Source organism: Bacillus rossius, chromosome 7 (genome assembly GCF_032445375.1).
Source record: "Bacillus rossius redtenbacheri isolate Brsri chromosome 7, Brsri_v3, whole genome shotgun sequence".
NCBI lineage: Eukaryota > Metazoa > Arthropoda > Insecta > Phasmatodea > Bacillidae > Bacillus > Bacillus rossius.
The window spans coordinates 56,768,310-56,792,395 of record NC_086335.1 but is presented as its reverse complement, the minus strand read 5'-3'; the positions used below and the strand labels follow the sequence as shown (position 1 = coordinate 56,792,395).

Sequence of the window (24,086 nt, the reverse complement as noted above, 5' to 3'; positions counted from 1 at the left end):
GAAAGTTAAAAAAATAATCATTAGTTTTTAAAATAAATAATACTATCAAATCCGTTATATTTTATTGTATAAATCCTAAACTTCATCTAGAAATTTAGCTAAAACAATTTTTGATGAAACTAATTATTACAGTAAAAACTTTGTTTGTATAAAATTTGTTTGAATTTATTTTAAACCATCTTAATATTATCTTAAACCTTAGTGCAAAGCAAATTTTTATACGACCATTTATTAGTGCAAGGGATAAAAAAAATAGTGTTTTAAGGTCAAAAAATTATACAATTACTTTATTTGGCATATAATATGAAATTTGTAATAAGTTATTCAATGCTGGATAAATTGAGTTAAAACATATTCGTAATATTTTCGCTGCATGGAAAATGAGCAAATATTTAATCGATACTTTTTGTAATATTAAGAACATAAATATGTTATGTATATTAAGTTTAAAAATGTTCCATAAGTTTATAGAATTTTCCAAAATATTTCCAGAATGAATAGGTACTTCGTAATATACCTACGGCTGTAAGCTGTGCCGAAAGGAATTTTATTAGTTTCTTTGTAAAACGAGAACCGTTGCTAGTTTCTTGAAAACCTCTCCTGGAATAGGAACGAGGCTACAAAAAAGGACATGTCCTGGCAAAAGAGGAATTCTAGTAACGCTAACCATCCTCATTCCAAGCAAACGCCAGACCAGTGAATTTCCCTAAAAATATATATATTCCGTACTAACTCTTCACTCCTTGTTAGTCAGATCTGTGATCAGCAACAGCACTTGAAGGGAACGAAAGTTATTTTCATCTGGAATGATAAATGTTACCGAGCGCACGTCAAAACGCGCCTATGAATCGCTAATTACGCAAATAGTCAGCTGCTAGACCGCATGGTCGCAAGCAAACACAGCACTCTGAAGGCCGACGAACAATGGCAGCTCGGCAAACACTGTGTGCTCTGGGATTAGCCTTTCTTCGCGAGCACAACTTCTGCGGCTTATGCGCCGGCTGTGAAGTGCCAGAAAACGGAGCTCCACTCGCGAGCAGACAACGAACCAACCGCTTCTCGCCGCGGTGTTTGGTTCGTACCGACTTGGCTGAGTTTGGGATGTGTGGAGAAGGAAGAGAACTCTTATTCGCCTAGGCCCAAATGTTCTGAGTCATCGACGAACATTACATTCCAGCTACCGAAGAGCGGTTGGTGGGTCTTGGCGATTTGACGTCACAAACCAACGCTTTCGGTGTTAGGATACCAAACCACTCCAGACTGACGTTTATAGCTGTAAGTGGGTAAAGTATCGTCTTGAATCGAATTGCCTTGGCTCGAGGGTTTTTTTGCTGCGTAAAAGTTGGAAGAAGATAATCTTCGACGTCCCGGTGCATGTTGTTATCGAGTGAGACGATGGACGTGAAAGCCTGAGGACTTTACGAGAAGGAACAATTCATTCGGTCGGGACGGGAAACAACTAGGGGATAACCTTCCAGGAGGGTTCAGCGATGGAGAAGGTGGAGTACAAGGAGGTGCCAGGATCGCACCCGGAGGACTCGGCGTCTCCGGACGTCGTCTCCATCAGGGTGTACCCCAGGAGGTGGCTCATCCTCGGGCTGTTCTCGGCTACCTGCCTGACGACGACCTTCCAGTGGGTGCAGTACACCATCGTCGGCGACCTGGTGGCCCGCTACTACGGCGTCCCTCAGGCGCACGTGGAGTGGACGTCCTTGGTCTACATGGTCTCCGTGTCGGTGCTGATGGTCCCCGGCTGCTTCCTGCTCGACAAGATGGTGAGCATTCTGTCGGACGCAGGGCCGGTGCAAGGTAAATTGGTGCCCTAAGCGATTTATTACCCCCCCCCCCCCCTCGAACACCCAAAAAAATTTTTTCCTTGCCTCAAAATACATCACGTAAGCCTAAGATTTTTTCAACAATCAAATGTAAGCAGTCTTGTGTTGTTTTTTTTTTTACTTTTTTACTTATTACAAATCATAAACAGGTCACCGTGGACTTTAAATAATTACTTATATCAATATACACATTCCAAACTGTTACAAAAATACATTTTCATCTAGTTTCAATAATCGTTAAACATATGATATCAGCTGTTGTGTGTCGTGCTGCGCTGCCCCCAGCTACTTGGCGTCCTAGGCGGTTGCCTAGTTCGCCTATATGGACGCGCCGGCCCTGTGTCGGGGTGGTCGTGATGCGAGTACAGGAAATAATAGACACGCCGACAAGAACATGCGTAGAAATTCATTTTGGTAAGGGGGAGAGATTATAACCACTTTTGCTTTCATATTATTTCCATTTGTTGGTGGGAACGATAGATTTTTTTTAGGATTTGGCGGGTATACATCCCTAACAGTGCTGAATGTGGCTTCCTTTCTAATTTTTTAAACCAAATGCGATAACATGTTGTTGTTTACTTAGTAAAAGAGAAAAGGGCATGCCACTAATTTTGCATAGGTTTAATTTTTTTTTAAACTGGTATATGAACTATTTTTTAATTGCTAAAAAGCGTTAACAAAGCATCTTCAGGGGGGAAAAAACATGCATTATGTCACGACTTCGCATACCATCTCCAATTTTTGACTAATTATAGATTGACTATTTTAACCAATAAAGATTTGACTAATTATATATATATACAAACAAGGCCTAGAAACAATTTTGTTTGTGTTTCCTAGTTTCAGAAACCTATAATTTGGCAAAATTTTAAATTATGAATATTTGCCTTTATTCTTACAAATCGCTGATAACAAGAAGCTTATACATGATGAGTCTGAATTCGACCGCCTAACTTCGGCTGCAGGTTCATCGCGGTAAAATAAATTGAAAACTTAGTTATACACCACCACCAATCTAGTAGCTGTTGCAAAACTATTTCATTAATGACATGGCTGCGACATGTTGGACCACTGTCGACGGCCCGTCGGGAGTGCGTGCGGTCGGAGGGAAAGTGACCCCCCCTCGCGGGCGCAGGGCATGCGGTGGTGCATGGAGATGGGCGGGCTCCTGATGGCCTGCGGAGCCTGCCTCAAGGTGGTCGCCGTGGACTCTGCGCGCTTCCCGCTGGCGCTGCTGGGGCAGACCATGGTGGGCACCGCGCAGGTCTTCGTCCTCGGCGCCCCGGCGCGCGTCGCCGCCACGTGGTTCGGAGCCGACCAGTTGTCCACGGCCTGCGCCGTCGGCGTCTTCGGCAACCAGGTCAGCTTCCGTGCCGCGCGACTCGTTCCCGGAGCAGCAGGCCTACCAAGGGCGTCGCCAGCCGATGGCCAGACGATGGCCTGGGGAGGGGGGGGGGGGGGCAAGTTTTTGGGAAAAGTATGAATTGTTTTGGATTTGGCTACATTATTTTATATCTCTAAGACACTAAGGGGGGGAAACTACCCCCCTACCCCCCCCCCCCCCCCCATGGCGACGCCCTTGAGCAGTACCTTGTACCTATAATGATCAACATACACTTTTGCCAGGTTGTTCTGCCAATACCGTTTGTAAACATCTTAATTTGATTTGGACCAAAATTTTTTTTTGGCCGAGTTTTCAAAATTGGCTTGTTGTGCACGTTTTTTTTATTTTATAATCAATCACAATTATTGATATTTTTAGTATTAGATCATGCGGTATAACGGCCTGTGCCAGAGGAGGGACGATGGGCAGATGAAGAACGGCAGTAATTCTTGTCCTTGTGTTAACAGACTCATTTGAAAAGCGAGGGTTGGAACAGCGATTAAACGCTGGAATCGCATTCGGGAGGAAACTGGTTCGAATCATGGGATGGTTAATTAAATACAACAGGTCAGGGCCAATTACTTACCTGGCGTTCCTGAATTGTCTCGTAGATGTGTCGCCATCTCTAATGGTATCTTTGTCAACTTGATGTATAAACCAAATTAAAGAGAAAAAAATTGGTTTATGGACACCGAAAGTTTGTTCATACACTGTTAAAAAATTAAAGTAATTTTCGAAATGTTCAACCAAGTACACCCCTAAAACAAAAGAAGAGTTATTTTCCGTTCCAGAAAACTGTCTCTTTGTACAAACCACGCTGGATTACGACCCCCGTTGCGCGTTCCATTGTAAACAGGAAGATTTTGAAGGCCTTGTTATTATTCCAGTATGATTCTTGTGGCTTCATGTTCAAATCCAGTAAACTCAGTACACCTTAATTTACGTCTAACATTAACTATACCTGTATAATTTGTAACCAGTGTTTATTTTTTTTTTGTTAAGTGAAAATTTTCAACAGCGTACAGCCACATTATATTTTTGACACTGGGGTATGTGTGTGGCCTTAACTCTGAGTCGTTTAACGTGTCTCAAATTCGACTGTTCTCAGAAGTATTACCAGTAGTATCCATTTCCCAACTGCCATTTGCAAAGCATTGCATGGTGTTTATATCCTAATACTGACGACATGTAATTGTTTACAAACATTGTTGCCAGAACAACACTGGGAGAAGGATATGTCGATCATTGGTCAGACTTTCAAGGACTGTCAAAATTTGAGACAAGTTATATGACACTTACTATACTTTCACTCTGAATTCGTAATAACCAGTAGGTAAAGGAAAATTACAAGATGTTTAGCCTACTTAGTGTTACAAATGTTCATCTTAAATTTAGAAAGTGTGCTAGTTAAAATATGTAACCAGGAATCTTCATACATTTACGAATGTCTTTGTTAGTTTAAGGGTAAAGAGTTTAGTAACAAATTTGGACATAAACTCACAAGAGTAATCTTCAAGAGAAAACAAAAAATTCTAAATCTGATACATTTGAAGTAAAAACTTTCAGTGTGTACTGTTTACGTCATGTCACAGAATTTGGGTGTCAAAATATGGCGTTTTTCCCACGATGTTACAGTCATCTTTAATTTTTTTAAAGCGCATTCTTCGTTGAAAAGTGCGACAATTTAATAAGGATCGCAGGTTTACGCGGCCATTGTCTGAGGTTGGTTGGCTTGTGGGTTCTAGCCGAGTCAAATGATGTTTCGGTCGACCTTGCAGTCGCCATCATCGGGGTGGCATTTAAAAGCACTCCAGTACCTTGAATATGGCGACTGTGAGGTTGACCGAAACGTCGTTGAAATATCTTCGCGTTCGACGCGGCCATAAATAATTACAAGCCTAGCAACTTCAATCCTTGAATGTGCTGTATCCAGAGGTGGGCCCTATAGACTTTGCGGGGCTCTAGTATTTGGGAGTGTCGCTTCACCAAAGGCTCCCCTCCCCTTTTTTGATGTTTATAAAAGCCCTCAGAAAAAAAGTGGGAACGAAGATGTATTTGAAAAATAAACTCTTTAAATTGAAGCAGTTCGACACTGTTCAGCATTCCTTCCCCTCCTTTCCCCTCCCCAATTCTACTTTCCCCTCCCTCTCCTTATTCCCCTTCCTACCCCCTCTCTTCCTCCCTCCCCACCCTTCAACATTTTCAAGCCAACAATGAACTTAAAATTCTAACGATGGTTTTTTGCTAATTTATTTATGTGTCGGAAGTACAAAAAAATAATAACAATAGATATGAATTCAGCGTTGTTGAAATCCGAATAAACGATGTTCAAATGCGTCGGTGCAGCGCAAGAGCAGGCGGTCGCCCGGCTTGCTCGGGCCTGGGGCCGCCCACAGGGCCGGTGCAAGGTCAATTGGCGCCTTAGGCGAAAAACCTTAATGCACACCCCCCCTCCCCCCTCCCCCCGGCCAAACACCACAAAAAAAAAATTTTCCTCGCCTCAAAATACATCACGTAAGCCTAAGCCTAAGATTTTGTCAACAATCAAATGTAAGCAGGCTTGTGTTTTTTTTTTTTACTTTTTTTTTTACTTATTACAAATCATAAACAGCTCACCGGGGACTTTAAATAATTACTTATATCAATATAAACATTCCAAACTGTTACAAAAAAAAAACCATTTTCATCTAGTTTCAATAATCGTTAATAATATGATATGAGCTGTTATGTGTCGTGCTGCGCCGCCCCCCGGCTACTTGGCGCCCTAGGCGGTCGCCTGGTTCGCCTGTACGGACGCGCTGGCCCTGGGCCCGCCACTGACGACGCAGGAGTCGTCGGAACACGCCCTGTCTCTTGCGCTCGCAGGTGGGGGCCGCGCTGGGCTTCCTGCTGCCGCCCGTGGTGGTGAGGTCACACGAGGACCCGGCCGCCATCGGGCGGGACCTCAGGAGGATGCTGGTCGCCACGGCGGCGGTGTCCACACTAGTGCTGGTGCTCATCATCCTCCGTGAGTGCTGGCTCTCTTCCGAGGGCGGGTGACGCAGTCCCCCTCCCCTCCCTTCCCCTCCCAAACCCAGTGGCGTAGCCAGGATTTGTGTATGGGGGGGTGTTAAGAAGAATGCCCCCCCCCCCCCCCCGTAGTATTAAAGCGGGGGGTCCTGGGGTCCTCCCCCGGGAAAAATTTGGATTTTAAGGTGTAAAATAGTGCTATTTTAGCAGTTTTCGGTACTTGAATTTAAATATTGTAATTGTAAAATTTTTATTAATTTTAATATGAAATTTGTTTGAGTGATGAAATAAGAAATTAATTAAAGATTTGTTGCTAAGGGGGGGGGGGGTGTTTGAACCCCTAAACACCCCCCGCCCCCCTGGATACGCCCCTGCCCAAACCACCACCCTACCCACCTCAGTGATGTGCGACATCTGACCTCGGTGACCTCGTGTTATCTCTCATGTCGCAAATACACTTGTTTATGTGAAAATGGCAAAAAAAAAAAAAAAAAAAAACGCGCGTTTGAGAATCATTTTTAAAAACAGAGGTTCTTGAAATTCACTCGATGGACTTGCACTATGCCTTTGTCTTCATTTCTCCGCCATGTAATGTCATGGTAAATAATAGTTGTCCTATGTTCAGAGCCTTCCTTGCCTTTGGAGGCGACACAGCGCTAAAAATACCAGCGAGCGTCGTGCTTATCATCCCGTCTCACCACACAAAGCAAGGAAGATGAAGAGTGGCAATACTCAATGCCAGAACTAACGCTCTTATTTTCTTTGGAAATCCTAGAACTTAGCAGTATTTAGAGGCAAGCTAACAACCTGAAAGTCGTTCACTTGTCGAAAGTAATTGTTTGAAACTTTTTTTTGGTGGTCGTTCGTCTTTTAAAATATTAATCGTATAATGTTTAAGATTTTTTAAATTTTTTTAATATGGAACAATAAAAAAATATGTTAAAATTATTTATATTTTGTTAATATTTTGCCATTATAATTAATATGCCAATCTGTTAATACACCTGTCCATAAATTCTGAACTAAGATTGTTCGTGAATATTCTTTTTTATTTACGTTATTATGTTAAAGTCTTTTTTTTTATGTGTTCCTCATATTTAAAAAATAATTTTTGATGTTGGCATTTTTCAACCGAACAGGTTTTCTTAGTGGCCTCATTCCTCCTACATATCTGGGCCCGCTTGGTTCCCACCGGTCGGTTCGCAGATGCACGACCTGTGCAGATTATCCTGTATTATTAGAGCAGCAGTGGTGGGAAGTTTAGGAACACCCTATTACGGGTTGTGACTTCTTTGAAGGGGGAAAGTGGCTGGGACCCCGCGGTGCGAACACAGCTGCAGCCTCGGCCACTGCCCGCGAAAACAACCCTGGTTAGAGGGGCGCTTTAACTACCTTTCTGTGACTTCTGGTCCCCTGATACTTTCTCACATGGAACTACTCGAAAATACGCTTTATTATATAACTTTTGTTGATATTTTTATTTTTATTTTTTCTTTAACATTTACCTTATTGGCTTGAGCATTTCAGTGCGCGCCATTTTGTTTTTACTTCCCCTCACAGCCCCCACAGCCCCCACAGCCCACTCCCAGAGTGGGGAGAGAGAAAAAAAAACGGTTGTGAGCTGCCTAGGTCGTAGAAATGAAATAGTGCCGTTCCCAAACCTAATGCGGACAAAAGGTCCAAGCTCCCAAATTGCTTAGTAGAATTTTTTTCTATCTGTCCAACTCTTCTTCCAGGACCATCCTTCTTTTCCTGTACGCAACCTGCCTGTTATTAATGCATGATATTTTTGCATCTCGCATGAAAGTGTCCAGGGTTTTCCCTCTGTCTATGGAGGTTTTACCTGGGCCCAACTTATCTAGTAATTAGACTAGAGTTAAGATAGGGGAGTTAGCCATGGCGCCAATTGCGGCCATGGCTGGCCAATCCCCGAGCAAAGCACACGATGCATGCCTCCCTTTCTGCATGGCTTAAACCCAGCATTATTAGGCGTAAGGGCTTCGGCCTGGGACACACCTAGAGTCTTCCCTAACCCAGACCCCTCCCAAACAAAATACACTTAGTTTTAGTTAGGTTAGGAAAAAAAAAATAGCACCGCGCCCCTGACCAGTGACCAGGCGCGTGTGCGGGCAGTGTTCAAGGAGCGGCCGGAGCTGCCGCCCAGCCCCATGCAGGCGCGGGAGCGCTCAGCGCCTGTGCCTGTCACCCTGAGGGACTTCTTCAGCGGCGTGGGCCGGCTGCTGGCCAACAGGAACTACCGCCTCGTGCTCGCCGCGTTCGGCCTCAGCGGCGGCGCGCTCAACGTCGTGGGCACGGTGCTCAACCCGGTGGTCCTGCTGCACTTCCCGGTGAGGCCCGCGCCAGCGCGCGTCGCACCTGGCGGCTGTCAGAAGTTAGTAGGGAGATCACGCACATTCCGGAACACATGTAGGATATACAGCTAGGTCACCCCCTCCCCTCCTGAGACCACGCCCCCTTGTAATTTTTTTTTGACGTGAAAACGTCTAATAAATCGATGAACGCCGGCTGCACGCACGGAAAAAGTGTCCCGTTACGCACATTGTCCCGTTACGCTGTGTCCCGTTACGCTCATTGTACGCTTGCGCCGCATCTATCTCTCTTCCGCTCGATTGGAACTACCATCGATTCGACCTTTTTTCGAGGCACATTTAAACTTGAAACACTCCCGTTCGTTTCCTACTTTTCCTTATCATCGTCCTATCCTTAACAGAATAACACAGATTGGAAGAAGTTAAATAGCAAATATGCGTAAAAGTTATATTTAAAATAATCTGTTCGTTAAAGTAATAAACATATTTGAATTAATGAGTGCAAATAAAAGTAAATTTATCAATTAAATTGTAGATTTCATTCCACTCCTTCTTTGTATCCATACAAAACAGTGATAATTCAATAAAACTGATTCAATTTTATTCATAAAAGTATGCAATCATTTCATCAATGTTTTGTTATGACGTCACGTTAAACTATCGTCCGTAAACCGACTTTACAGACAACCAATTTTTTATATATATATATATATATATATATATATATATATATATTTAGGATAACATTGGATATAAACTTTCTGTGCCATTTTAAATCTTCACTTCAGCTTTCTTCATACTTTGATCCGAAGAAATATCCCACTTCAAACGTTAGGATCGTCTATGCTGGCTCCAGTATTGTCCGTGTTGACTTCAGCCCGATTTTACTACAGTATTAAGTTTGAATTATATGGAGAGATAGGAACCTAAAGATTACAAATTGTTTTCTTTCAACAGTTTTTATATTGTATTAAGAGATAAAAGTTTTTATAACGTATTAAGAGATAACAGTTTTCATATCATATTAAGGGATAAATTTTTCCATATAGTATTAAGACAAAAAAAATTCATATTATTTTAGGAGGTAACAGATTACGTATCGTATTAAGAGATTTGGTTTTGTTCATATCATGTCATATCATATTGTATTAAGATATTTATTCATAACGTATTAAGAGATTTTGTTTTCATATCGTAAAAAGAGATTTTGAAACGCCATGACAAAATGTATATTAGCAGTTTTATTACAGTTATAGTTATCCTCAAAAATGAATTCAATGCTAAACGCCAATAATTTCGCAGGAGAAATTACTTACAGCAGCCAGTCACTGTAAACTTTCAATCCATAAAATTATATTAACTTTTTTAAAGAGACCAAAATTTGAAAATAAAATGACAGAAAATTGCTAAGACATAAAATTCGTTTCAACCAAGATGACGATCCGCGTCCTAACTCTCCCCCTGAATTGTAGATACTTTGATAATTACAATCGAAAGTTGTTTCGCTACGGCTACTATCACAATACTCTCATCGTGTGACATTTACGTTGCTTTCTCTATATTAAGGCGATGTAGATATTTGAGAGTACTTAAAGCCCTGTCACACTGTCAAACTTCCACTTCCAACACCTTCCAATATGTTGTATCAAATAAAGTTATAAGATTATGATGTCACCGAAAACATCACTAGTGCAGCCATGTTTGTTTAACAATTTGGATGACTTATGTTTCCATAAAATATTAGGCATTTAGAACGGGTTCTAAAATAGGTTGGATGTTGGACTCAAACGGCCAAACAAAATCGTGCCTAACGAAAACGGAAATGACATCCGTTTCCATCACAGTGATTCTATAAAATGCATTTTAGAATTAAGATTTTAATTTTTTTTTGGGATAGCTCAGACCAAAAATAAACTTTGACAGTTTGGTGTGATTTAAAACATATTTAAGAGTTGTCTGAACAGAAATTTTTAATGGAGAATATTTTATTCCATTTTCCGTCCAATACTACCCCACCAACTCTATTGTAAAATATATTTAAGACAAACATTCGACTGTGTGACAGGGGACTTAAGTACCGTCTCATTGTAGCAAGGACTTAATCAATTTGTGTGTGTGTGTGCGCAGAACGAGCAGCAGTTCGCTGGTAGAGTGGGGCTCGTGATAATCCTGTCGTCATTGGTGGGCTGCATTCTCTTCGGTGTGCTCATGGACAAGACACACAAGTACAAGTGAGTTCAAGACGCCGTCTACTGGCGCAGTTATGTTCCCAGGGACACATTCGTGCCTGTAGCATGTTTCACACTTAGGGCGGTATTCCAAGACATTCTAGTATGATAGCGAATAAGCACTGCCTTTTGTTGGGATGCAACATAACCTAACTCGCGGACCGTATTCCAGAATGTTTCCACCCTGTAAGGGAACAGAAAAAGGCAAGCTTTAATAAACGATGTCCTGCACGGGGTTAGAAACTGGTTCCAATGCTTTCTAACGGACTTTTGGCAACCATCGAAACACTTTTTACATCAAAAATAATATAAATAGCAACACCATCGTATTAAGTACATGACATTGTTCTAATTTTCTCAAGGTCTTTTTACGTAGCGATTATTTCTTGTTATGGCCATTAAATTGTTCAAAATGTATTACAGAATATTTTCACTATCATAAAGTTAAATTTGGCAAACCAATACATTTTGTATGCCACCCTATATTTTCAAAATTGAATATATATCAATTAATGGTGTCCGCCATCTGTATGTAACCAACGAAAAAGTGAGCTCTGCTCACGTGCGGAATTTGGGCAACAGTTCGGCAATGGATATAAACCAAAATCTGTGCCCTACAAATAAGGGAATGGCCATGTCCTATCGTGGACTTGGAATACTGTTGGTTACAGGTGTAGCAAAATCAACACCTAAATCCTTAATTATGTGTTTTGGAATACCGGCAGTACAGAGTAAATGACGAACTCTGGTACCAGATTAACACTGCCCAGATATTTAAAGTTAAAAAGTCTTATTTTGTATACAATTGTTAGTCGTAATAAGTTTTAGTATAATTGTTAGTTTTACTTTTTTTTATTTTTCTAATACCATAAAATAGTGTCTATTGACAATATTATTACAGTTGTAGTCATTCTGACAAAAATAATAATTAAATGCTTATTAATATTTCACCGGAGAAACTACATGAAACACTCAGTCACTATTAATAAAAAGGCATTCCTACAAAGTATGTGTGTATCAGAAATAGCCAAACATTTTAAAATTAAAAGATATAAAAATGTCTGAAACCAAGATGGTATCTTTCAATTAGGTACATCTCCTTAGAAATATAAAATGGAAAGTATCAGATGATGCTCTTTACCAAATACACCAGGTAAATGTTTTTACAATTCTTATTCCAAATTTTACCTTACAATATACACATTTTCCGATTTATTACACAAATTTTCATTACTTTACAAAATTGTGTCGGGACCCTTTGCGCTCTATGAGTACATCTGGCAACAGAGCACACCGAAACAATGACTGCACTATTGGCAGAAATCGTGGTTTGAAAAGAGAAAGTAAATGCCAATTTAAATACACACTACAGTCTAAGGAGTTCCCACAGGACGCGGATTTATTAAGATGGACTCACAACGATCCGTCTTTTCCGTCCGTCACCCGTCCTTCCGTTAATCACGTAATCAGTGGCCAATCGGATGGCCCGAAAAATTCAAACCGTCCGTACAATAAACCTTGCCAAGCTTTAAATTTCGACGGACGGACGGATGAAATGTATAAACACAACATGTATTTTTATTTTAAAAGGTTTTTTTTAGTTTGTTTATTTGCAAAGCTGCTTAAGTATTATGTTTTTCATTTGCTTATGAACATGTTTTATGATTGAATTTTGAAACGAAATTTGTGTTGAGTATAAAATTAATTAATAATGCACGGTATCTCGAAAATATATTTAAATCGATATTTTAGAATGTTTTATCGTTAGCGTAAATGAACGTGAAACCGGTTAAAACTAGATAATAAATTTCCTCAAAAACATAAGCTTTAAAAGTTAGCAGCATCCGAGCATAAAAATATTACGCTGTACCTGCGGATAATTGTGAATCGCTCAGCTCGTTCGTGGACGGACGGATGACGGACGGACACGACGGATCGTTATGAGCCCAGCTTAACTCCACGGTTATCTTCAGTGCAGTAATATCTGCAAATTTTTCGTCCCACGCCACTGTGTTCCGGAGCCCCCTCCTGTAGAAATGGGCCACAGCGTGGCTGTCGACTTCCGTAGCGCAGTTCGATGCACGTCGACTTTAAGGTGCGAGGGGTTCTGGGTTCGAATCCGGCACAGAAAAAAAGTGCGCGGTGTCCACGCGTGACAGAAGTGAAACTTCTTGCTTATTATATTACTAAGTATAGGAAACAATGCTCTACGGCTGGGATCACAGATAAAAAAAATGTTCGTATTATGCAAGTGATAAATTATGCTATTGCGAAACTATGCAAGTATGCAGTATGCTACTGTGAAAGTGTACAAGTATGTGAGTGTCAGGGCCGGATTTAGAGGAGGGCAACCGGGGCGAAAGCCCCCGGGCCTCCACAAACGGAGGGCCCCACAAATCCTTTGATATTCTTTTTTCGCTGTTTTACCTTTACCTACAGCACTTTGTACATACATTATCATATTATTGTTAAATATTAACAGAAATATTCATTTACACTAAAATTTAATTTAATATAATTCTTGTCTCCGATTATATTTATGTATGTTTTTCAAATACTAAGAGAATCTACTTGATTTCACAATAAATTATTTATTGGAAAACTCGACTGAAAAAAAAAATTGTTCATTTTATTTGGAAAATAATTTGGGGCCAGGGGGCCTCCGCTCCTCTGTTGCCCCGAGGCCTCCAGACCTCTAACTCCGGCCCTGGTGAGTGTGCAAGTATGCAACTATGTAGGATGCAATCGTGCAAGTATGCAAGTGTACAAGTATGCGAGTGAGCAAGTATTCTGTGTCATTTCCACCTCTTCCCTGCCGTCTCCTCCTCCACTGGTTCCTCCACCACGTACCAAACTATTTCCGTCATGTGATAGGAATTTTCGTAATGCTCGAAAAATTGTAGCCCTCCCATCAAAAAAATTTCACTTAAAAAATTTCTATACTTTTAAAGAAGGTTCCTTTGAAACCAGTTGCCAATAAATACCTTGTAATACTACAACAAAGATATTGTAAATTTTGTACAATAGATGGCTAGGTATGGTTATTTTTGGATGTACGGAACACGTTTTTCAAGAGTATTTCTTACATAAATTGGCGCATAATATTTTAATTGATGTTTCATACGAGCATCAGCTTTTTAAACCACGAAAATATATAGAATATTCCATAATTGGACTTATTTTATTATGCTTATTAATTTGGCAGTTAATACTGGAAAGCTATTCAGGCAACGGTTTACAAATAACTTTATGTATTGGAGATACTGGGAAAACACAAAGCATAAATGCCCGGGTAAAAATCTGAAACAAATATTACTGCAAATAATGTACAAATTTACAGACATCTGTAATTTTACATAAATATTTCTGTTCCATTAACAAAAAAAAATACTGGTAGCGCATGGGTGTGGATTTGTGTTTGCCTAAGTAAGTCTCAAATATTGTTTCAGGAACTAAAATTATAATTAAACTTGTCAAACATGAGTCACTTAGATTCTTGGCGTGTTGGTAATGTAAAAATAACGAATAAATAATTTATTTAAAAAAAAATGGTGAAATAATGCGTCTTCCACCAAGAGGGTTCTGTTCCCAGTGGGGTCAAACCAGGATTTTTCACAAGTTTCAGTGCGCTAGTGGGCTTTCTTTTAGAACTCTAGGAAACCCCTCTTCCCCTGGCCCCACAAATTTAATTCTCTAAGGCTTCGTCTCACATGCCATAATTTTTTTCATAATTTCATCATCATTACTATTATTTAAGGGCTACTTCTGAAATTTTAACACGAATATACCTCCCTTGCATTTGTTGTTCCGCCACAAATATAATCAACATATGTTCACTGAGTGTATTATCATTGGTGTAAAATTTTGCTCAAGTATTCGCAATCATTATAGAACCAAAATGTAAAAGTTCCTGCAAATCTCATATAGTTTCCTCTTCCCACATTCACAATGATTACCAAGATTTTTTTTTCCTATGCTACGTATGTGTGAAATCGATTTGCTGACTAGAGAAATTTATTCCAATTTGTTTTCTTTTAAGATTAACTTTTAGGTATTGGTACATAACATAGAGTAATAAGTATCCATAAGAAATTTTTTTCAGGCTAAATATATTAATTTGATTCAAGATTTAAGGATCCAACTGAACTGAAAACAAATAAGTGCGATTATTTTCACGAACATTTTTGTATTAATTTCAAAACCTTACGAACCAGTGGGGTGAAAAATAGTAATGTGCTTTACCTGACGTAACAACAATGAATGTTTCTCTCACAGGGAGATATCTTTGGGCGTTTACATCCTGTCGGTGTTGGCCACCGCAGGATTCTCTGTGGTGTTCTGGACAAAGAACGCCATTCTTGTGTACTTATCGGCAGGATTGGTCGGGTGAGTTCATCACGCACGCTTCATCATGTGTATTTTTAATTTGTTTTATTACTATGTCAACTTTAGTATGGAAGGCTAGTTGTGAAAGTGTATGTTCGCTTACTCAGTGAATGATTTTAAATATGTTTTAAAAATATATCTACATTTCATACATCACAATATTTAGTTTTAGAAAATAATTTTTCACCTATGTATTTTCTATGGATAGTATATTTTCAGCGTACAGAACTTTTCAGACTTTTGCAGCCATTGTTTAATCACCGATCTTGGCTTTAGAAGTTGAGCAGCGACGCGTCTTTACCTCGATTTCCAAGATAGTTTTAGATGTGTAACATCTTAGCTCTCCGTAAACAGCATTTAGCAGGAGTCATTTCGTGAAAATGGAACGGTAGTCGTTGAACGGAAATGTGTCACAAAGATGGCGGACCCACGTGGACGAAAATAAACCCGTATGTAGTCACGTAAACATTAGAGGACATACCAAACGTATTGGTGTGCAAAATGAAACTTTATGATAGTGAAACTACCATAGAATATATTTGGCTAGCTAAAATATTCATAGTAAACAGTGATCACAATTTTTAAAATAACTAAGAAAGCTGGCATTACAACGATTACAATAAATAATCCCCTTCGTATTAAGAGGCTTAATAGCAAAGCTGTAATGCGCGTGCTTGGTAACGTATAGGGGCGTGGTTCTAATCTCATCACTATTTTTTTTACTTTTTAATATAACATTATAATATAACAATATAATAATAATGTTGAATCAGACCAACAATGTTGAGAATTGTTTGTAGAAAGTATTTACAGACTGATTTAATTTTTTAAGCAAAAACAAATATAAAAACATATATTGTTTGTGTTATAATATGTATTAAAAATGTTTCAGGTTAATATTTTAGTAATGCCATAGAAGTATAACTTCTAAAGTGTGCGGAAACTTTATTGTATTAACTGTTAGGTGAATGTATCACGCTCGGAATTATTTTAAAGAATTATACTTTAAATTTTGTGTTCAAGTTTTGTATTGTTACGAACGTGAGCAAAGCCGCGACACGCGCAGGTGCAGCGCTAGCTGGCTGACAGGCTGCCGCCGCAACATGAGATGTGCCGCGCGCACCTGGGTCACCGCTTCCCCTCCCTCCATCCCTCCGCTCCCCGCGCGGCGCTGATAGCTAGACATCTGTCACCTCACAGCTGGCAGCCGCCGACACGTGTTTCGAGAGATTTCTGCCGTCGGGACGGCTCGCGATGACGCGACTGGCCCCGGCCGCTCTCGTGAGTTCTGGAATTGCGCCGGGGCCTATATATATGCCCGAGGACGTCAGGGCATGGAGTCAGTTCGGAGTGTTCAGTCGGGAGTTCTCCCGCGGCGGAGTTTCCGGGCGATAGTGCCGCGGGTGCGGCAGAGTGGCGAAGTCATTGGACGAAGATTCCAGGGCAGGGAGTGAGTGAGTTCAGTGGAGTCGGGAGTTTTCCCGCGGCGGAGTTTCCGGGCGAAAGAGTCGCGGGCGCGGCGGAGTCCCGAGTGAAGTTGCGAGCGAGGAGTCGAGCGGATCCTCGGCGAAGGGGAAGTGCGTCGTCGGCGGCGGAGTCCCGCGGCGGAGACCCACGAGGGGTGCTGCGGCGAGAGTTGCGCCAGAGGTGCGGCCCAGCGAGGTGTGTGGAACGAGTGACTAGGGAATAGGCCTTTCTTTAAGTGTAATTAATTATTTGCCATCTTAGAAGATTTTTGTAAGTGACATAAGTAGTGGCAATAAATAAAACTGTGTAGTGTAATAAAATCTCCAATTGGGTTATCCTTTACGAACCCGCGGTAAATCGTAACAGTATTATAAGTTTATTTGCAACATGAATTTTCTCGTTTCCAAGTTAGATGTTTACAAATCACTGTCGAGTAATGGAAGACTCTCTCACACTTCTTTCCAGAATGCAGCTTGTACTCGAATACATCTCAATAAATAAATAACCGGCGGATCTCTATCAATGAGAAATAAAATAAACTAGGGAAGTAGGTAAATTATTTTCACCACACTTTCTCGTTCATCCTGCGGAATAGCAGAGACACAAAAGACATTTTCGTAGCAAAGAGAATTCACATTTATGATACCGTGTCTTCCAAAAATACAGTTCATCTTGCATTATTGGCGGTTCTATAGGAAAATAAATCCCCCTTCTCCACTCCTATCCTTTATATCACTCACAACGGAAGGACTAACAAAAATAATATACTACCGGCTGCAACTTACTTTTGAAATCAGTTCAATTGTTTGTAAAAAAAATTTTTTTTTGTGAAAATGTTTTTAAAATATATAACTTAAAATATTTAGGGAAAACCTTAGTTTTGATAATGACTTTTCGAGATGTAAGAAATGCATTAAAATAGCCATCTAAGGGCTATTATATTTTTCAAAATTTCTGATTCTCCATTTAACTGGGAGATATCCCATTTCACCAAAAACCCTCCGTTCATCCTTATGGAATAGAAACCTAATTGAAACAATCGTGTGCTGAATCTTAAATTATGTAGTTTTATTTATTTATTTTCAAAATTATTTATAAGAAATGTTATAATATTGTGTAGACTGTACAAAACATATATTTATCGGCCTTTCACTCTTACCATGTATAACACTACAGCTACGTCACTGGTTATGGTGACCCTACTCAGCATTCTTTAGCAATTAGGGTCAATAATCATTCACGACCACAGGTGGAGCATAAAATCGGTTTATATACAGGAGCACAGTTGACTGCACCAAATCCAAAACACCCATTTTCTGGTTTTCATCCATAAAAAAAGTATTGAGTAGATATAATAACCACCTTATTGGGAAGAGAATCTATCCGATCATTACCTGGCAATAGTCACAGTTTTTTGGCCTCACTTTCGCTAGCATATGCTTAGGGGCGGGTATGTTTTCAAGAAAAATCTGAACGCTCATTAGACGCCCGCACCAGTGGTTTTTTTTCTTGTAATTGCAAGAGCAGCCATCGCCTTATTTGGCCGGGCCATTCAAAGAACACGTTTTCTTCCGTGATTCGTCTGCCGACAGTAGACATATACACCTGAAAGAAACTCAACCAATTACGAAACACACGAAGCTGATCTTGAAACCTTTTTGCACAAAAATTACATGGTCCTACACGTGCTCTACCAGGACATGGGGTTGTTATCGTATTTAAAAAATACATAATTTAAAAAAAACACACACACACACACACAAGAAAGAATTTTTTAACTTATGCCTGTTCTAAGTTGCGTGTTTCTAAGTTATGATATTTCTGAGTTGCATGTTTCTAATTTATGTGGTTTGTCATTGAGTGTTTCTAAGTTATGTTTTTTTCTAAATTATTAGAGTTCTAAGTTGTGTGTTTTTAAGTTGTGATTTTCTACGTGTGTATCTAAGTCATGATCCTTTTGACTTATGAAAGTTCTAGGTTGTGAGGATTTTTCTCGATGATTACAAGTTATGCCCGTCAGGAGCGTAGCCAGGGGGGGGGGGGTTTAGGGGTTCAACCCCCCCTCCCCCTTTTAGCACCAAATCTTTAATAAAATTTCTTATTCATCACTCAAAAAATTTCATATATAAATATTAATTAAATTTTTACCATTACAATATTTAAATTTAAGTAGTACCGAAAACAGCTAAAATAGCACTTTTTTTCCGGGGGAGGACCCCCGGACCCCCCGCTTTAATACGGGGGGGGGGGGGCATGTTTCTTAACACCCCCCCCCCCCCATACACAAATCCTGGCTACGCCACTGATGGCCCCTTGTAAGGTATGTTGCGAGTGTGTCCCGCCCGGACTCCGACCCGCAGGCTGTTCCTGTTCGGCTACGTGGCGGTGGCGCTGGAGCTGTGCGCCGAGGTGACGCACCCCGAGTCCGAGAGCACAGCGGGGGGGCTCGCCATCGTCCCGGGCAACCTGCTGGGGGTGGCCATGGCGGTGCTGTTCGCGCGGGCGCTGGAGCGGTGGGGGTACCTGCCGGCCGGCGCGCTAGTGACTGCCCTCCTCGCCCTGGGCGCGGTCTTCGCCGCGTGCCTGCGCAGGGACTACCGCCGCGTGGCCGCCAACACCGGCAAGGCCTAGGGGGCAGCCCCCCGACCTCTCTCACGTCCAGTTTCCTCTGTTCACGAGCAGTGGCGTAGCTAAGGTGACTGGCGCCCCTGGCCAGACTTTGTAAATGGCTCCCCCCTCTTGGATTAAACCAGAAGGGGGGGGGGGGGTGGTTCAGTAACCGCGAAACCGTCGCGGCAGCGCCCCCCCCCCCCTCCTCCGTTCCGGTGCCCCTGGCGGAGGCCATCCTTGCCACCCGCATGCTACGCCACTGTTCATGAGAGAATGTACAATTTCTTTGGACACACGCAATTGCAGTTTTGCTCTGTTCGTCATGGAAAAAAAAGAAGGAAAAAAAAATTCAAGAAAGCATAAACTAAGAAATAAAAAAAAATGAAAACACGATCCCACAGAGAACAACCCTAAATCGGCTGACGTCAGACAGATAAACCCAAAGACGATCCTAAACAGGTGTTACGGACAGCACGACAGACGACAGCACAGACGAAACATTCAAACTTAAATTTCATACAGCACAAGAATGAATTCAGTGGAAGGAATTTATTCATGCAAACAGTAACAGTGAATGCACACAGACAGCAAAACCTGGACAACACTGCATATATATGAACACAGTGATGAAGATAAACAGCTGTTATGGACGAATTATTGAGAAACATATGCTTGTTTGTGTGTATATTAATACAATTTATCCAAGAAAATTGTCACAAAGAAATATTTAACAAATGAATCATGTCTCCTCTAATTGTTTTTTATATAGTATAAAGTATGTTTGTTACTGCAACCTAAAACCTATACAAAACCTCATAGTTAAATTGTTTCCATACCAATATATTTTTATGGTAAATAGTATAACATAAAGTATAACATAAGGATTCTTATGTTTTTGAATATTTCATGATGCTCAAGATTTTCAAAATGGCACGGACCCAAAAACCTCAAAAAGAATGTATGACACAGGATATAGTATATAAATGTATCTATAAACAATATAAAACATGTATGCTTGTATATTACAAAAAATGCCAGCGCCATAGTTTTCGTTCTCGTATTTGGCAGCCATTTGCAAGAGCAGCCATCGCCTTATTTGGCCGGGCCAATCAAAAGGCGTGTTTTCTTCCGTGATTCGTCTGCCGACCGAAGACAACTGAAAGAAACTCAACCAATTACGGAACACATAAAGCTGATCTGGAAAGCTTTTTTTCGGAAAAAAAAGAAAGAAAAAAGTGCTCTTCCTGGACTGGGGTGCTGTCATAGCTTAGAAACACATAATTTAGAAAAACACACAAATTAGAATTTTCTAATTTATGCCTGTTCTAAGTTGCGTGTTTCTAAGTTATGATGATTCTAAGTTATGATAGTGCTGAAGTGCATGTTGTTAAATGAAAATCTTCTGTGTTCATCAGTGCTATCGTCGTTGTGTTGGCCATAATGCTTGTTTAACTTCATCGCTGTGTTCATATGTTTGCTGTGATGTCCAGGTTTGTTGTCTGCCTGTATTTAATCTGTCTCGTCATTGTTACCCCACTGTGTTCGTCTGTGTTATATTATTTTTTCCATGACTAAGTTCCTCAAGGAATTCTTGTGCTGTATATTATATGTTGAACATTTTTTGTTCGTGCTGTCGTCGTTCTGTTGTCCATAATACTTGTTTAGTGTCATTGTTGGTTCCGTTTGTCCGACATCAGCTGATTGTCTTGTGTTTTGTAAATTTTTGTCTTCATTTCTTTATTTATCTATGATTTTCAGAATTTTCCCATGACAAACAGTGAAAAACTGCAACGGCGTATGTCCAAAAAAACTGCATTAAATCAAAATTTCCCATTGCATGAATCATTTAAAAGTTTTTAATTTTCATTTTGGAATCCTATTCACATTGAGGAAGACTTTAACTTCAACATACCTACAGTGTGGGACAAAAAGGTGCACTTATTTTATTTTATTGGGACAATTTTTTTATCAAGTTCTGAAGATCACATCAGGAAGATGGTGACCATCAGCAGCGAACACATACACCAAGATCTTGTATCTTTGAAGACAGCTGAGGAAGTTCTTGAGGTGTTTGCCAGAAAGCATAAAATAAAACTATCCCTAAGACTAGATTAAATTTGTGTGTAAGAATTAAACTGCTCTTGTATAATGTATTGATGTCTTTATCATTTTATTAAACATATAAGTTTTATAAAACTGTAAATGGTATTTATATGGCTACTCGTAAACATTAAAAGAAATTTTTGTTGGAGCTTCACCGGTAGCCGGTTTTTTTTGGGGGGGGGGGGGGGGGAATAATTCCAGACTCTCAGTGCCCCCCCCCCCCCCCCCCAGAAGTCGATCCTGTATCCGCCCCTGGCAGCGATGCATTGATGAAGACGATTTCGACTTGATGTAAGTTTTTGGACATACGCCATTGCGTATGTCCAAAAACTTACATCAAGTCATGCACTCCCATTGCACAAATCTTTTAAAGATAAGACGATTTCGGAACTCTTCGACAGCTTTTTCGGCACATTGAGTGAGGAAGCAGGTATAGGAGACACCTGCATCCAACAGGGCCACGCGGCTAAGATAACGTGCGGTGACCCGTGCTCACTGCATTGGAGCATTTCGTAGGGACCTGAAAAATTCGCGGGTTCATTTCGTGCTATGCTAAAATTCAAACAATTATACCTTAGTGCTGCTTCTGCCATTGGTTCACTGTTCATCTGGATGACTGAGGGCCGATTTGAGACCCTCACTCATAGAAGTGTCGAATCACAGGCCACCCAGTCGAGACGACTCACAAGTCAGCAGCCAATGAACAGTTGGCATTTGCCCGAGTGTGCAGAGGATATTGGAGTCTATCCTGGAGGTCATTTAACCCGCTAATTTTTCCGGTCTCTAAGCATTTGTGACTTCTTCACGTGGCTTCACCAGGGGCGTAGCCAGGGGGGGAGGGTTAGGGGTTCAAACCCCCCCCCCCCCCTTAGCACCAAATCTTTAATTAATTTCTTATTCATCACTCAAACAAATTACATATTAAAATTAATAAAATTTTTACCATTTCAATATTTAAATTTAAGTCCCGAAAACTGCTAAAATAGCACTATTTTACACCTTAAAATCCAAATTTTCCCGGGGGAGGACCCCCGGTTTAATACAGGGGGGGGGGGGGGGGCATGCTTCTTAACACCCCCCATACACAAATCCTGGCTACGCCACTGGGCTTCACCGCAAGGAAAAGGCTTTCAACCATCATCCTCGCACCTTGGAAGAACTGAAGATGGGGATTCGGGAGGGAATCACCGCTCTAAACCCTCTACGGTCCAAGAGAAGAGTGTTGTAGGCAAGTGAAATATAATAAAATTTTGTGTTACAAAATTGGATATGTTTTATATGTTACAAATTATTAAAACAATCGAATAAAATTATATTTTACAGATTCTGTTCCAAACTGTCAACTAACAAAATCTGCAAAAATTTTCCATTGAGAGATTGTGGTTTTTACCAAAAATATTAATGCTTAATTCAAGTGACACTCAGGACTAAAACATACCTACATTTGGAAATTGATTTTATCGCTTTCGTAATAAGTTATTTTGTTGTGCAGATGGTACAGATCTTGCCAAATACAAGTTATTAAGGGGATAATGAAGAGTTAATTAAAAACCTAACACACAATAAAACCGAAATTATAAAATTTAAAGTGTAATATTTTAAAAACTTTTTTTTTAACCACAAACAGGTACAATTTTAAAGCATCAATTTACAACTCTTTTACATAAAAAAATAACAAATTCTGGTCAGTAGGTGCTATTTTTGGGGATGGTTTGAAGGCTTGCTCGCCTTAAGGTATGCTGAGTGGCACTCTAGAGCAGGACTGTCAAGCTAAACCGAAAGTCCCAGGGTCAAATAATTTTTTCGGGCCCGTGCCAATTTATTCAATGTCTACAGCTTTTCAAACCCCACTTAGAAAATTTAAATTCTTGTTACTTTTAAAAGATTCCTTTGAAAACCAGTTTCCAAGAAACAGTGTGTAATACCACAAGAAAGATACTATAACTTTGTACAACACATGGCTTAGGTTATTTTTGCATATATGAAATACAATTTTCGAAAAGATGTTTCGTTCAACAAATTTTTTTTTTTAAAACCATGGAAGATTATTGAATAATCAATAATTGGACTTTATTTTGTTTGAATATTTTTTTATATATATATTTTTATTTGTTTATTAATGTGCACAGTTAATACTGGAAAGCTAGTCAGGGAACAATTTACAAATAACTTCAACTATTGGAGGTACTGAGATAATGCTGTAAATGTACAAATTTAAAAAAATATGAACATTTCTGTTTCATTTTCAAAAAAAATTTCCAATTCAAATAAAGACTATATGTTGCTGTTGCCATTACTCTAAATGTGATGTGTGCATATTAAATTACTTGTAAGGTTTCCTATAAATTATTTTAACAATAGTCTTGTAATTTTCATTTCATCAGCGTAAACACAAGCCCAATCAGCCATGGTTCCCAGGGGATTGGGGGCCATGTTTGCAATTGTGCCCCCCCCCCCCCCCAAGACAGGGCTTAAGTTACTTTTACTGAAAAAGTACTCTTATTTGATTAGGAAATATTCTGACCAAAAGTCAATATACATCCACCAAAATGCAAATTTTCCAGTTAAAGTTTATATCATATTAAAAAAAGTTATATATTTTTGGGTATCACCATTTCTATTAATAGTAGGTGTGAGTATTAGCTTTTTAAAAAAAAAAGTAAAAATGTTGATTTATTTCTAGTGCTGATAAGTGAATTAACTAGATTTTTAAGCTTTAATAATTAATATCTTG

The 24,086-nt window shown here is 40.0% G+C and overlaps 1 protein-coding gene across 1 annotated transcript; it reads left to right on the top strand.

Moving 5' to 3' along the window:
* Positions 1–990: 990 nt before the first annotated feature.
* LOC134534103 (heme transporter FLVCR2-like) lies at positions 991–21,452 on the top strand. Its single transcript, XM_063372154.1, has 7 exons — positions 991–1,775; positions 2,971–3,195; positions 6,085–6,226; positions 8,362–8,576; positions 10,686–10,789; positions 15,062–15,172; positions 19,000–21,452. Exons 1-7 carry the CDS (start codon positions 1,491–1,493, stop codon positions 19,268–19,270), a joined length of 1,353 nt encoding a protein of 450 aa, XP_063228224.1. The 5' UTR covers positions 991–1,490; the 3' UTR covers positions 19,271–21,452.
* Positions 21,453–24,086: the final 2,634 nt, after the last annotated feature.

Coding starts and splice junctions, on each gene's coding strand:
- LOC134534103 (XM_063372154.1), top strand. CDS start 1,491: ATGGAGAAGGTGGAGTACAAGGAGGTGCCAGGATCGCACCCGGAGGAC. Junction 1,776..2,970: donor GCTTCCTGCTCGACAAGATG/GTGAGCATTCTG, acceptor TCGCGGGCGCAG/GGCATGCGGTGGTGCATGGA. Junction 3,196..6,084: donor TCGGCGTCTTCGGCAACCAG/GTCAGCTTCCGT, acceptor TTGCGCTCGCAG/GTGGGGGCCGCGCTGGGCTT.